The sequence below is a fragment of the Charadrius vociferus genome, unplaced genomic scaffold (assembly GCF_000708025.1).
Source record: "Charadrius vociferus isolate BGI_N301 unplaced genomic scaffold, ASM70802v2 scaffold142, whole genome shotgun sequence".
NCBI lineage: Eukaryota > Metazoa > Chordata > Aves > Charadriiformes > Charadriidae > Charadrius > Charadrius vociferus.
In genome coordinates, this window is record NW_009647025.1 from 1,348,814 (window position 1) to 1,362,966 (window position 14,153).

Genomic DNA, 14,153 nt, shown 5'->3' on the forward strand with positions numbered 1-14,153 from the left:
TTTTAGTTTGTGACTTATGACTCCATTTATGCCTGTCTGGTATATTGAAGAGTGCTAATGCCAGTTTACTAGTTGTTGCAGATTTTCTCCCTGAGACCTTCTGCTACAGATGTTTTTTTAGTTAATTATGCATGCCAGCCATGGATCTTATTCATTCCTTTCTGAACTTTGTCTTTTTCTAAGAACTGACACTTTAAGCTGAGTTTGAAAGCGCGGTCTTTTGGCTGAAATTTTCAGTGAAGGAAAGGATTTTTTTCTTTGCTTTTGAAGTAGTTCTGTAACTACAGTGGTATTTTTGCTAGTGACTTTTGTGGAAATAGCCAAGATGTAAGGATGCGTATAAGCTACCTGTTGGTTTTAATTTGGTAGATGGTTTCTACGCAACAGTGCCTGGCTATTCGTGTTCAGAAATAAAATGTTATAGTACATCTCTCTTGGCATGTTTTTGGATTGGATTGGATTGTGTAGCATGGTTATATGCAAAAAACATAGAAGAAATAATTCAGAGAGTTGCATATTAGTTGCATGTAAATTAAAATAGTTCTTCCAAATCTGCTCAAATGTCACTGGTTAGTGTTCATTGTTCTCAGTCAGTACATAGTCGTATTAGTCTTTCCAAGGAACTGGGTCAGGCTGTCATACCAAGTAAAGAATACACCAGAGGAAAAGTTTGGCATCTCAGTAGACATTTATTTCTGCAATGTGCAGGTACTAAAACTTTCATTCCTTGGCCATGGGACAGAGTTCCATCTGCTGGAGTTACTGTTGCGTGAGAACAAGCAGCCCTTTGGGCTGCCTCACGTTCCTTGTTTGGATGATGCAGTGATTGGAGCAGATGCTTCCTGAAAATGATTTTGTGAGCACTCCCTGAATTTACCTGTATTAAAATTCGGAGGTTGAAACACCTCTTAATTCCAGATTTCCTCTGTTTGTTGTTACTTGTTAAAGCCACATGTGGGAAACTCTTACCAACATCAGTTTGATTATCTACAACTTTTACTGCTCATCTGATCTGCATTACAGAGTTTGTAACTGCATATATTATCATAGAATCATAGAATGGTTTAGGTTGGAAGGGATCTTAAAGATCATCGAGTTCCACCCCCCTGCCACAGACAGGGCCACCTCCCACTAGACCAGGTTGCTCAAAGCTCCGTCCAACCTGGCCTTGAACACTTCCAGGGATGGGGCATCCACAGCTTCCCTGGGCAACCTGTTCCAGTGTCTCACCACCGTCACAGAAAAGAATTTCTTCCTAATATCTATTCTAAATCTCCCCTCTTCTAGTTTGAAGCCATTACCCCTCATCCTACCACTACATGCCCTTTTAAAAAGACCCTCTCCAGCTTTCTTGTAGGTGCCCTCCATGTACTAGAAAGTTGCTATAAGGTCTCCCTGGAGTCTTCTCTTCTCCATTAAAATACATAGGTGACTAGGGAAGTATTTTTATGTTTTGACAATAGATAATAAAATCAGAGAATAGTTTGTCTGACCTGCTTCTATGCCTCATTGTAGTACATAATGGAAAAATTTACAAAACTGAAGTGACTTTCACTCTGTTTTCCCTATGGATATCCCTCTACTTCGGCATCCTTTTATGTTAACAGACTGCTCCCAAAGCAGAGGGTACAGAAATACAATCTGTAGTTTGTTACAAGGTTTGGGCTGGAAATCTGTAGAAGCCATTACAAATCTTCATCTAATGCAGGAGGTGAATGGCCTCTTTTTCTTTACTGCAGTTGCAAGAGAAAATGTGTAATAGTAACTGCACATGTGATGGGGACCATTCTGTTTAAGTACTCAGTACAGTCTGTAAGCACATATACTTTAAAGGCATACCGTATACTATTGTTTCTTCCTGCAGATCTCTTTATTGCCATTTTCACCTTGTATTTTATGCCTGCATGTTTTGCTTGTATCGCTGCTTTTGTAGCAGAAGTTAACTGAATAATATTACCGAAGCAGTGCTGCCATTATTGCTGTGATTATTTCCAGTTAAACTGATTTTTAAAAGCAGTTGCATCTATTTTAGTTCTGTCTAAAGAACACAATTAATTTTGTATGGGGGTGAGGGATGGGGCTAAGCATTTGTCAGTTTTGGAAGATGCTGCGTCAGTGGGGACCAGTAAAAAAGCTGCTGGGGTGGGGTGGGTGTTGCTGATTGTAACTTATAGGTTTAGACTTGCAGAATCTTGTGGCTAATTTTTGTACTAGTCTTATCCTGCGGTAGTAAGGAGGCGACTGAATCGGTCTGTGAGTTTGTTACTTCAGGCACTGATTGTTCTTACCAGGCCTGCCTCTGACTGTGCCTTTGAACAGTGCCTGTACAATGGCTGTCACTTCCTCTCGGGGTTTTTTTTTTTTTGACTCTGGAATGACACAGTGGCAGAAACCTGTAGGAAGAGATCTGGTAATTTAAGAAAATGCTCATGGAAAACTTGGCCCTTGCAGCAGAGGATGGTTTAGTACGTACTGCTCCCATCTCATGATAAAGTTCTGCAGTTTAGGTATAGCACAGGAGGTAGTGAGTATTTTGTGGCACGTTGTGAATATAGAGGGCTGTGTTAACTTTTTTTTTTTTTTTTTTTTAAACAAAGCCATTACTGTTAGCTGTCTTTTTTCAGCAGAGCCATTACAAGGTTTTTCTGTCAGTGGGATGAGTCACAAGCTTCATGTGTATGAGTATACTGTCAAGATTGCTTTCAATGGCTAAGAGTATCCCCTTATATCTGGCAAACTGATTTGCCTATTTTTTTTTCTGAAAAATTAAATATTGTTGGTTTGTAAGACTCGTTATAAATGCTTACCTGTTTCAGTTTTGCTCTAATTTATAAAGTAATTGGTAAATCCAATGCATTTATTGCTGAGAATTTGAAGCTTCGTTGCTTTTTCCAATAGAAGAGAATTTGTAGATGCATTACCGTTATTATTGTAGCATATTTCAGGATACTAAAAAGGCAATTTCAACATCATTAACATTTTCAAGTTCTTCCTTGTATTCTTTTTCAAGACAGAAGCAGCACTATTATGCAGTGCTATTTAGCAATGTTCAATTTAATTTCTTTTATCTTTTTAAGACAACATCTGGAGAAGATGTACGGGACTTCACGAAGGTGCTGAAGAATAAGTTCCGGTCAAAGAAGTATTTTGCAAAGCATCCCCGACTTGGCTACCTACCTGTGCAAACAGTATTGGAGGGTGACAACCTGGAGACGTAAGCTTGACTATAGAGTAATTGCTTCTGGGGTCACCAGCCTATTCCATTAGAAACAAAAAAGTGAAACCCCAGAAATAATCAACAGCAGTTGCAGAGCCTTGCGCTATGAATGGTTTTGTATTATTTTCACATCTTGCCTGTTTTTGAAAAAGTAATGTATTTTATACTTTGATTTTTGTAAGCATTTTATCGTAAAGCCATGGACTTTAGCAGATAATGTTGGAGGGGGCTGAATGGCTGTTTTACAGAGAACACTTCAATAGCTTTGGGGAGACTGAGCTTTTGGAACTGCACTGCTTATTTGGTTATCTCAAAGTCCCTGGAGTTAGAAAACTCTGAGATAATTAGGTTCCTACAGGCTTCAGAAATATAGGTGGCCTAATAAAAGACAGCACTCTCAGCGTCTCCACAACGTTACTTATGGTGCTGGCAGAGTTACTCCACTCTATTTAGATACTTGGTATTTGTCAGCAAAGGACACTCTTTAAAGAGCAAAATTAAGCTGTGTTGACAGGGTGCTAGAAGTAGTTTTGTGGATTGACTCTCCTTGACATCCTGGAGGCTGCAGCACTACTGTATCGTCTGAACACAGCGCCGCTTAGCTACCAACAGCGAACGCGAAGCTTCAACATATACGCCCTGGTTGCATGCAACTGCCCAGTGCCCTTGTCCACGCTCCATTTTCGTGACCAGAGAGGACTGTGCATTTTATTTACAATAAACAAACAAAACCTCCGCATTAGTGGTTTAAGAAACAGGAGGAAGTAATCTGAAAACTGGCATTACTGATGGCCTGGCTTCTAAGGAAGCAACATGCATTCAAAGGTTAAAATGTTGCTCATCGGGGCAGTCTTCAGCTGGTCTGTATTTAAAAAAAAAAAAAAGTCACCAGCACAGGAAAGCAAAGCTTTGATATGAGAAAAGTTTGAGAATGGTGCCAGAAATTGGAGTGTCAAAACTGTAATCACAGGTCAGGATAAAACTGTCTTGGCTGAGTCATGTGGGAAATGTACAGCTAAATATCCAGCATCTTGCCGAGGAAACTGTTGGTGTTGGTTCTCTCCCCTGCAGGTGGCAAAACTCAGTAACACATTCCTTTAAATTAAAAAAATATAAAAAATTAAAATTCTAAGTAGTTACTCAAATGTCAGAACATAATACAATATGTATTTACCTCTGATTATTTTTATGCAATAGGAAAATATGCATTGATGACTTTGACTTATGGTGGGTTTTTTTTGTTGTCAGTGGTGGTTTTTTTCCCTATTTTTTTTTTTGTAAATATATTTTCTAGTTAGTTTAAAAGGGAAGCACCAGTACTTGAGCAGAATTAAAATGAACTGATCAGGGTTTACAAACTGCAGTTCAATCAATAACACTGATTTGTTTTTTTTTTTTAAATCAATTTTTATTTAACAAAATGATGTATGTAAGTCAGTCTCCTGTCTCTCCATGATACACGGCAGTATCTGTTGCTGTCTCTTTTCTGTATCAATTGTTGCTGATTCAAATAATCTGGGTGGGTTGCTGGTTAAAATATTTTGTGTTTCTCCAGCTTTCTCTTGCTTAAATGGCACTAAAGTTTTTGTTTCATAGTTTGTTTCTTTCTTTCTCTCTTTTTTTCTTTTTTTTTTTTATCTTCCTTACAGTCCTATCACTCTCATCAGTATGTGGCCAGAGCAATATGAGTGAGTATGCAGAACCCCTTTGTCTGGAAAGCTAAGTGTACTGGTTGTTTTCTTTTAGCTCGGTTGCAGCTAATCTGATGTGCATGAGCTACAGGGCATGGCTGACCCAAAGCAATAACCCCCTCGGCAATATTGTGGATTTATTTATTTGTCATCAGTCTAACTCACTTTAAAAATAATGTTGTCTATATCATGAATTGCTTTAGATACCTTTTTTTTTTTTTTAACTAGTCCTTCCCAGTCTCCACAGCTGTTTCATGATGACACACACTCCAGGATAGAGCAGTATGCTACTAGGTAAGAATTGCACAGTTTCTCACCAGTACGCTGCATTTTGATATTGATTCCCGCAGATTTTAATATACTTTACTGCCTGGACATTATTTATTAAAAAGATGTAATTCTCTGTACTCAGAAGGAAGTAAAATGTTTTTAAATCATCAGCTTCTGAATACAGTCACATTAAATGTAAAGTAGAGGCATTAAATCCGATGTCTGTCATACAGAATGGAAACTGTTGCAGAATTACTGTGCGTTATTTCTAAAACATGCTGTTTTCCTTTTGTTTCTTCACTTTTAACCTTTGGAAATAAACTGAATTTGTTGGATATATAATTTTTCCCTGTAGGATTTTAGACATAGTTTTTTGTTTTCTTCTATGATAGGTTGACCCTATCCATTGCTATTGACTTTTAGCACAGCATATAATAATTACAAATGTTTTATGTTCTGTCTTTTATGGGGTCACCCTAGTCCTTTAACGATAAATGTCTATTCTGCCAAGTCCATCTCAGTGCTTCTGTGTTTTGTTGAACTCTCTTCTGTACATTGAGAGCTGGTGATGGTTAAGCACTGACCAGAGGTACCCTCTCAAAACCAAGTAACAACACCCAACTTTTAGGACACAAAGAAACTGATCCATGTTACTGTGGGAACTGACTTAGTTTTGCTTTCAGTGTTTTTATTGTATCTGATCTCCACAACTAATAAACAACCTTAACTTTTTCAGCTTTTTGTATAAATATTCAGAGTTTATGTTTAAGATAACTGAATTCTTATGGGCATCACAAGAAAGCTTCAAAACAGTTTGTTAAATACTGAGGATACCCAACAGATGATCTTTGCAGCAGGGGAAAAATGGGGCAGAAACTAACCCTGAGGGGCTACCAAGTGTCAGCCTCCACACTTTTTTTTCTTTTTTTTTTCCCCAACAGTGAATATATTCATCCTTCATCAGTACCATAGTACATTGTCAAAGGCAAACTTGTAGTGCTTTTCACAGTTATTTGGAACATGCATTTCATCTAAATCACCCGACATTTCTTTGAATCTCTAACTTAGGCTATGCTGTAATCAATTAGAACCCACAGACTGGACTACAAACTAGGCAAGAGCAAAGAAATTAGACTTCTCTAGAAAGACGTGAGAATTTTCTATCTCGCAAACTTAAAAAATACTAATTATTGTATAAGTTAACTATCTAAAGCTATTCAAGATGTTTTTTTCCCTCTAGTAGTAAAAACTAAAAATGAAGACAATACTCTATCTGTATCTTTCATATAAATTTTATTGTGTGCTTTCTAGTTGGATCTGTTATGATGTATATTTCATATATAAACTAGTAAATATTTTTTGTTTTCTTGATCTTTTCAGTTAAGCTTCTTTTGAGTAATATTACCAGAGCTTCCTTAATAAGACTGTGCTCAGCAGAAACAGTATATTAGGGCTTGAAACCTTTATTGTCACCAATTGAAAAACATTCAACTGTCAGATTTCTGTTAACAAAGTCCCCTACCTGCAATCAAGTACCGTCTCCCCATTCTGTTGTGCTGTGTCACTTCTGAGTTGCTTCTAATTCTTTTTCTGGGCTTTCAGTTTGTATCCTGCCTTAAAGGCTCTTTGCAACTCTTAGAGTCCATTCCCTGGCTCCCTCTGCTCCATCATCATGGCTGTCTCCTGGCTCCACATGCTATTTCAAGAAAACACTCACTAAATGACGGAGATTAAAAACATGACAATCATGGGAGAATCTGCGTTTGTGAGACAGGATGTCTGTTACTCACCTGCTAAAAGATTCAGGGCAGGCTCTTCTCTCTGAAAAGTATGGGGTTTGTGCTATGTGCTATGTGACAAAGGGCCTGTGAAGTTTAATTTTGAAAATGATGTTCATAAAAGACTTAAAGATGCTGAGATAAGCAGCATTACAGAGGTGACTTGTAAGCATCTAACTCAGTCTCATTACTTACCATGAACTAGATCTATTTGAGATGCCCCAGAGCAGAGGTGACATGAATGTCTCTTGTCACTTAGGAGCTTGTCCTTCCCTTCAGGGGAGGTGTTGGAGCACAACTTCCCACCCCAGCCGTGGTGGAATGAGGCAATCAAAGACAGCTTCAGCTTGCTCCATGCTAAAAGAAGACCACCAGAGTTCCCATTTCTTTAGGGCCTTGCACACTCCTTATGACAAGAAGTTTGAAGATGTCTGTAATAATGCGTAACATACTTGCAAAAATATATATGAAATTAAGATAGCTTTATAGTAAAAGGAAATAGCTGTATTTGGTGCAGTCCAGTGTATGTGCACAGCATTGAGCATTCCTAGATTTTTAAGGGATATCTTTCCTAGAAAACTGAATAAACAGAAAATTTCTGCTGCAAGCGGTATGGCCTTACATGTAAAGGATAATAATACAGTCCTTTTAGATTAGTTCTTTCCAAATGAGAACCATAGGCCATGACTCCCTGTAATTACACTTTTTTTTTGTGTTGCTTACCAGGACTTGTCTGTCCACAGCATGATGTTATTTGCCAAGCATAATTTCAGATGTTGCATGTGCTGTATTTGAAAAGTATTCATCCTCTTTTGTTAGTCCAGCTTTATAAAATTCAAAAAGAAAACCATCTGCGAAAACATCTCTTTAACTAATTTTACCATGAGAGTTGTGGTGGTGCTAATGATAATTATACTAGAGATAGAAAATATACTTGTTCTTTGTTGCTTGGCAAGCAGAATTAGTTAATCATAGCACAAGTTTCTCATAAAAGTCCTCTGGATTATAGGTTTCTGTCAGAAAACCTAGGAGTTTATTCCTATTTATGTGTATCAAGATTGCCATATCCGAGCTGTTTCTAAGTAGAACTGATCTTCACAGTACCTCTGTTTAAATTGTGCAGCATGTTCTCTGAAAGTCATGGTCTTTCCCTGCCTTTCAGGCTTGCGCAGATGGAAAGGACCAATGGCTCCTTCCTCACAGACAGTAGCTCCACCACAGGAAGTGTGTAAGTACCTCATACTCGTTAAGGCTGCCAGGAACTTTGGTTATGGCTACATGGTATAATCTTCATAAGTTGTAACAGAGGATTTAGTCCCAGGGAAAGTAGCTAATGTATGACGCTAAGGATATCTGCATAAATTTCTTTATTCCAAGCACCAGTTGTAGAAATTGGTGATGTTCGTTTGATGATGTAAGGGAACTCTACATTTTCGGCCATTTGGTTTTAAAAGGGAGTATTATTTCATATGACTGGAAAAAAAGTGACAGCTCTATAGGTCCTAGTTTGTATTTCTTTTCTGCTTTTATCAGATTAGAGAAGAGATCCTTCTATGTCAAAGGGGACAATGCAGTGGGTTGATAGTTTGTGCTAACTCCCAGGACAATTTTCTCATCGAAAAAAAAATATCATCTACATTGAAGGTTCTGCAGAGCAAGAACAGTGTTGCTACTTTTTTGCTTAGATTTCAGTTTGGTGGCTGCTGATCCATCTGTTTGTACTTGGGGTTATAAACGTAGTCCCACATTAATTTTATCAATGCTATTTTCTTTTTCAAATTATGTGTCACTTTTATGGTAAAAGCCTTCATTAAAATGCATTGCTGAACCTGGAAAGCATAGAACCCTTTAAATTACTGATGAATTAAATATGATTTTTCTCAATGTAAAAATACATTAATGTTTTAACCTCACTGTGCCATCAATTCAGTTCTTTAAATCAGTGTAGTAGGACTCCGCCTCTTTTAAGTTATTAATGGATGTCATCAGCTTTTTTAAAGAGGAAACAAAAATTGTTATTGTTCAGCTTTAGTTAGGAAATGCGGCTGTTCTCAATAACTTTCATTTACTGGTTTAAAATCTAATAATGAAATTATTCTACCTATGAATGTACTAAGAATTTGAGATTTTAAATATATTGCTTCAGAGAAGCACTTGTGATCACCTTTAAATGTTTCCTCTTTCTTGCTTAATTAAATCTATCTACATAGCTAATAAAAGTTAAAAAAACACCACCCAAAACCAACTAACCAACCAAAAAACCAACCAAACAAAACCAGACATACTGCCACTTGGCAGGGAAAGCTGAAAACTTGAAAGCAGCTAAATGCTCATACACGTGATCAAGTTGTTTATTTTGCAATTAATGATTTTACTCATATACAAAGACCAAACAACCGTCCATCCCAATGGTAAAAGGGGGTGTTTTTACTGGCAAATTTTACTGGTGCCATTTTTACTGGCAAATTAGCTGTTGATTTTAATGCAATTTCCCTGTTCACCTATAAAAATGCTCACCTATAAATGTTCACCTATAAAAATTCTGAAAAACTGTGGTTTAAAGTTTGGAGTTAAACTGTTGCAGGGATCTAACAGCTATGAAGTTTGGGTCCCAGTTTGGCTTATAAGTCGCCTACAGCTGGAACATTAGGATTATAGTTCAGCTCTATTCGTATTGTTTAAATGCAGTTTGACATAATAATGAGCGTGTTGTAGTCATTCTTTATAGACTGAATTTGAAGGAGCAATTTGAAATTTGGATGCACATTTTTTTCAGCTCAGATGCCCCTGCTGTAAACCTGTCTGAGCAAAATCTCATTTTCTTATGGTATTCTTTTGAACCTTCAGGAGATGATCGCTGGTTTGGAAATCAAATTCTCTGCTTCTCATAATTGGACTTCTGTTCTGTGATCTTAATTTTATCGGTCCTCAAGAGTCCTTCAGTTTACTTTGAAAAGTAAAAAGTAAAAGAAAAGAGGCATAGTTGCACTTAATATTGGAAAGTTACTGCTTTGGTCTTCTTGGGTTAACAAGTTTATCAACACTCAACAATAATTTTAACACTCTTCATGCTCCAAAGAGTACGTGTAAGAAGTGTTCTACATTTGAATGACGATAAGAGAACTTCTGTCATCAGTTAAACATCATGAGGTTTTTTTGCAGGGATGTTCTGCAATATGCTATTTGGTTAAGAAAGTATTCTTCAAAGAAATTTATTGGGTTTTAACAAACCTGTTATGACGACTTCTGTCTCCCTAACTAAGCTTTTCTAACCCTCCCTTCTGAATTCCATTAAAAAACACGTTTTCATCAAATGGAAAAATATTTGTGGATAGGAAAAAAAAAAAAAGTCATAGTCTCTACTGTCCAGCTTCTTAACAAACATTCTAATGCTCATGCATGAGTTTTCTGATATAAATACATTGAATAAAAATGTTTTTCCTTCATGTCATCTTCTCCATACATTAGGGAGTTCTAATGTTTAGGCTAGACCGTTTTGATGAATTTTCTTTGGCTTTAATTCATGCAAAAGTATCTATATCTTAAAAGCAGACTGGTCTCTTCACAATTGAAAGTAAGCATAAGGAAAAAATGAAGACTTTGCAACAAGGAGAGACAAATAGTGTCCGTAACAGAAAGCTATGCCTCACAATTTGAGAAATCATGGTATAATAGAATGAAAAGACAAAAAGCATTGTTAGGAAAATAGAACAAGAATGTAACCCTCTTCTTCCTGTAATGTACGAACTTTCCTGTCTAGCCCATACTGAAGTTAAATGCACTGGACATAATACAAATAATTTCTGTATAAATGGGGATGTTTAATAGCTGTTTTCGGATTAATACCTTTACTACCAGTCATCTTCGTGTCTGCAGCACCGTTGATGCTACTTCGCACTCAACTGAAGGCAGAGTTGGAACATATCTGAAATTTTATTTGTTAGGGAGCTGTGGGCTGGAGTGCAGCAGTAGGAACAAGCGGTGAAGGCCAGTGGTACTTTTAGCTGGAACTGCCACTCAATGTGTTGTAAGTTAAACTGGAGCTCCAGCGTGTAGTACCTGAATACTTTGACATGATGTAAGTGATTAAAAGTCATGTTGTCACAATGAGAAATACTTCCACAAGATGATAAAATTAGGAGAACAACAACTAAGTTAAAGAAAAAGCATTTTGGAGTATGTTCTTGAACCTTGTTCCAATATTTCTCATAACATCAGTAGGTCATGGTACACTTTATTTGGACCAGAATGCATGGCTCTTAGTATGAAAGCCACAGGAAAAATGAAAATAATCAGTGAAGGAAGAGTAAAAATACCCACATCTTACTATCTGAAATGTAATTTAACAATCAGTTTTCATAATCAGATAAAATAATACACTGATGAAAAGCGACTGTCAGGAAATCTGACTTTTTCTTTCCACAGCATAGTCTTGATGCAAGGGCAGTTATATGCAACGTTATTTGCCTCTTGCTTCCTCCATGCATAGAATCATAGAATTGTTATGGTTGGAAGAGACCTTTAAGATCATCAAGTCCAACCGTTAACATAGCATGGCCAAGCTACTACTAAACCATGTCCCTCAGCACTACATCTGCACATCTTTTAAATACCTCCAAGGATGGCGTCTCAACCACTTCCCTGGGCAGCCTGTTCCAACACTTGACAATCCTTTCAGTGAAGAAATTTTTCCTAACATCCAATCTCAACCACCCCTGGTACATAATGCATGTTTTGGAATAGACCTCTTGGAAATAGATATCCACAAAGAGAATAGGATGTATTTCAAAGACCATTTTCTTTGGGTTTCCTTATCAGGGTGTTCTTTTCCTTTGAGATGTACTTCTTTCAAGTCTGACCTCCTGCAATGTTATTTTTACTGCTTTCTACTATGGTGAAATGCTGAAAAGGAGCTGCAGTCTCTGCTGTTGAAGGACTTTGTGTACTTCAGCATTTTCTTGAAGCACACAGGGCCTTCAGGAGAATAACCACCAAGAGGATGACAAATTTATTTTGATGTCGTGCTTTTATTTTGGTTGCTAATTGCCATCTCCACCCAATTCTGCAGGAGAGAGTCCTGGATTCTCAAAATGAAAGTGTTTGAGTGCCATAGGGCACATGTCACTCCCTTACGTTGTAGATCATTGTGAAGCTCTGCCCTGGGACTCCTGTGCTACTAGCGAACCTGCCTTACTTGAAGTCATGAGGTTTGCTGGTGCAGGTTCAAGGTTTAGGTTTTTTGAACCAGTAATTTTGCAAGACAGACCAGAGGTGGAACAGATGGTAAAAATAGACTTTTCCTTCAGAAGACTTCTTTTGTCAGGCACTTCCTCCAGCATGTGAAAAAGCCTGCTGTCAGCTCTGAGGTGTGATCCCTGAAAAAAGATCGGTCCTGTGCAGACTCTGAGACTCTGAACCAGCAAGATGGGAGGGAAATGAAATTTCTTCTGAACTCAATAACTGGGATTTCAAACTATAAAATTATCTAGAATCCTTATTGAACAATTTGTATTTAGCTGTGTTGATCTCACTTATTGGACCACAATACAGGCAAAAGTATCTAAGCATTTACTGGGTAAACTCTTTCTTTGTTTTATAAATTTATTAAAAGGTTACACCTAATGTAAAATCTTGACAGAATTTCAGTTTTAATAAAAGCCAGCTTTACAGAACCTATTTAAAAAAATAAATCCTTTTCAGATGACCTACATAGTTGTTTATAAACTAATTCATCGTCTTAAAATGTAGACAGCAGCTTTTTGATGCCTAATTAAAATAACCAGACTAAACTACTTGATCACATGAATCTATCCTGACAACATCAGCACCCTTGCAGAAAAGAAGGCTGTATGCATAGTTACACTGTGACATTTAAATTAATATGTAAACAGTGTTTTGAAACCTGAGTGATAAAGCTGTGTTCTCTCTCTACTCTGCTTTACCGCTCTGTTTCTGTGGTTGCTGAAGATGTGGCACTAAATCGCCAGCACTTCCCAGCTTCTTGCAGCCATTTTGATCGCAGTGAGAGAATTCTGCAGATTTTGCAGGGCTGTAGAAGCCCCGCTGTATACCACAGTTCGAAGCCCCAAAAGAGGTTACATCACTTTGGCAAAAGTTTAGTTATAAGGGGTGGGGATTTTTTATCAAGGTGGTTAAAGGGTGGAGAAGTACCGTGAGGCTTTTGTTATCACATCAGAACCGGATCCAAACTTCATTAACTTTACTACCATTTGCTTTAGTTTTACGGAGACTAATGCAAAATAACAGAAGTGATGATGGGTTTCCTGGAGATCACTCAAGTAGTGGAGAAAAGATAGCAGTTAGAGCCTTTTTTCTGTAGGTAAGGGAAAAAAAGAAAGAGCACTGTTCTATTTCTTTGTCAGGTAACACTGTCAGATATCCCCGGTATTTTTAAGGGACATAAGTGCACATACAACTCCAATTATATTTTAATTATATACCTGTGTTGAATCAGAAATTCATTACATTTATTCATTTGCCTGGGAAGATCAATATTGTCGTTTCTTCTCATGAGTATAGTACTGATTACAGCCAAGACAGATTAGAAATAAGTGAATGTATATTAATTCTGTTAAACTTTTGACTCTGTTAAAAGCAGAACTCACTAATTAGGTTCCTTTTTCAATTTTACCTGTAAACTTTCTGCAAACCAGTAGTTAATCACAAAAGATAGGGTGAAGGAAAGTGATACGCAACCAAAGATCTGTGGAAGGATATCTTCATACCTGACTGTTTTAACCTTTATATCATAAATGAACTTCTGTGGAATAGAATGCCATGAACTTTTAGAGTGGATAGAACTGTCACAGGCTCTAATTTTTGGGGGGTTGGTTTGTGTTTTTTATGAATAGTCTTACTTTCACATTTGTTTGATTGTAATAGTCTAGATTTTTCAAATCTCATTGACAAGTCGGAAAGTGGAATACCACACGTTAGCTTTGGAAGGATAGTGAATAGTTATCCTGGAGAAGAAATAGTTCAGTGTTGTTCTACCATAGGCTTAGTCTTCAGTAAAAAGGTTTTCTTAAGCAGTGCTATGAAGAACTACATCACTTTGCTGCATGATAGAAGTGCTTTTCTAAGAGAGAGACACCAGGAATCAGTTTTTATTAAATCTGTGGTTATTTTGGCTTGCTCCTAATCTGGTAATGCTTTTAAATGGGTATTGATGTACTG

General features: G+C 37.2%; 1 protein-coding gene across 1 annotated transcript in view; it reads left to right on the forward strand.

Moving 5' to 3' along the window:
• The window catches only part of UTRN (utrophin), a 389,280-nt gene that overhangs the window by 360,080 nt on the left and 15,047 nt on the right, over positions 1–14,153 (forward strand). The window contains 4 exon segments of the mRNA XM_009895523.1: positions 3,078–3,214; positions 4,867–4,905; positions 5,137–5,202; positions 8,119–8,184. Of these exon segments, the coding sequence (XP_009893825.1) occupies positions 3,078–3,214; positions 4,867–4,905; positions 5,137–5,202; positions 8,119–8,184 (308 nt within the window).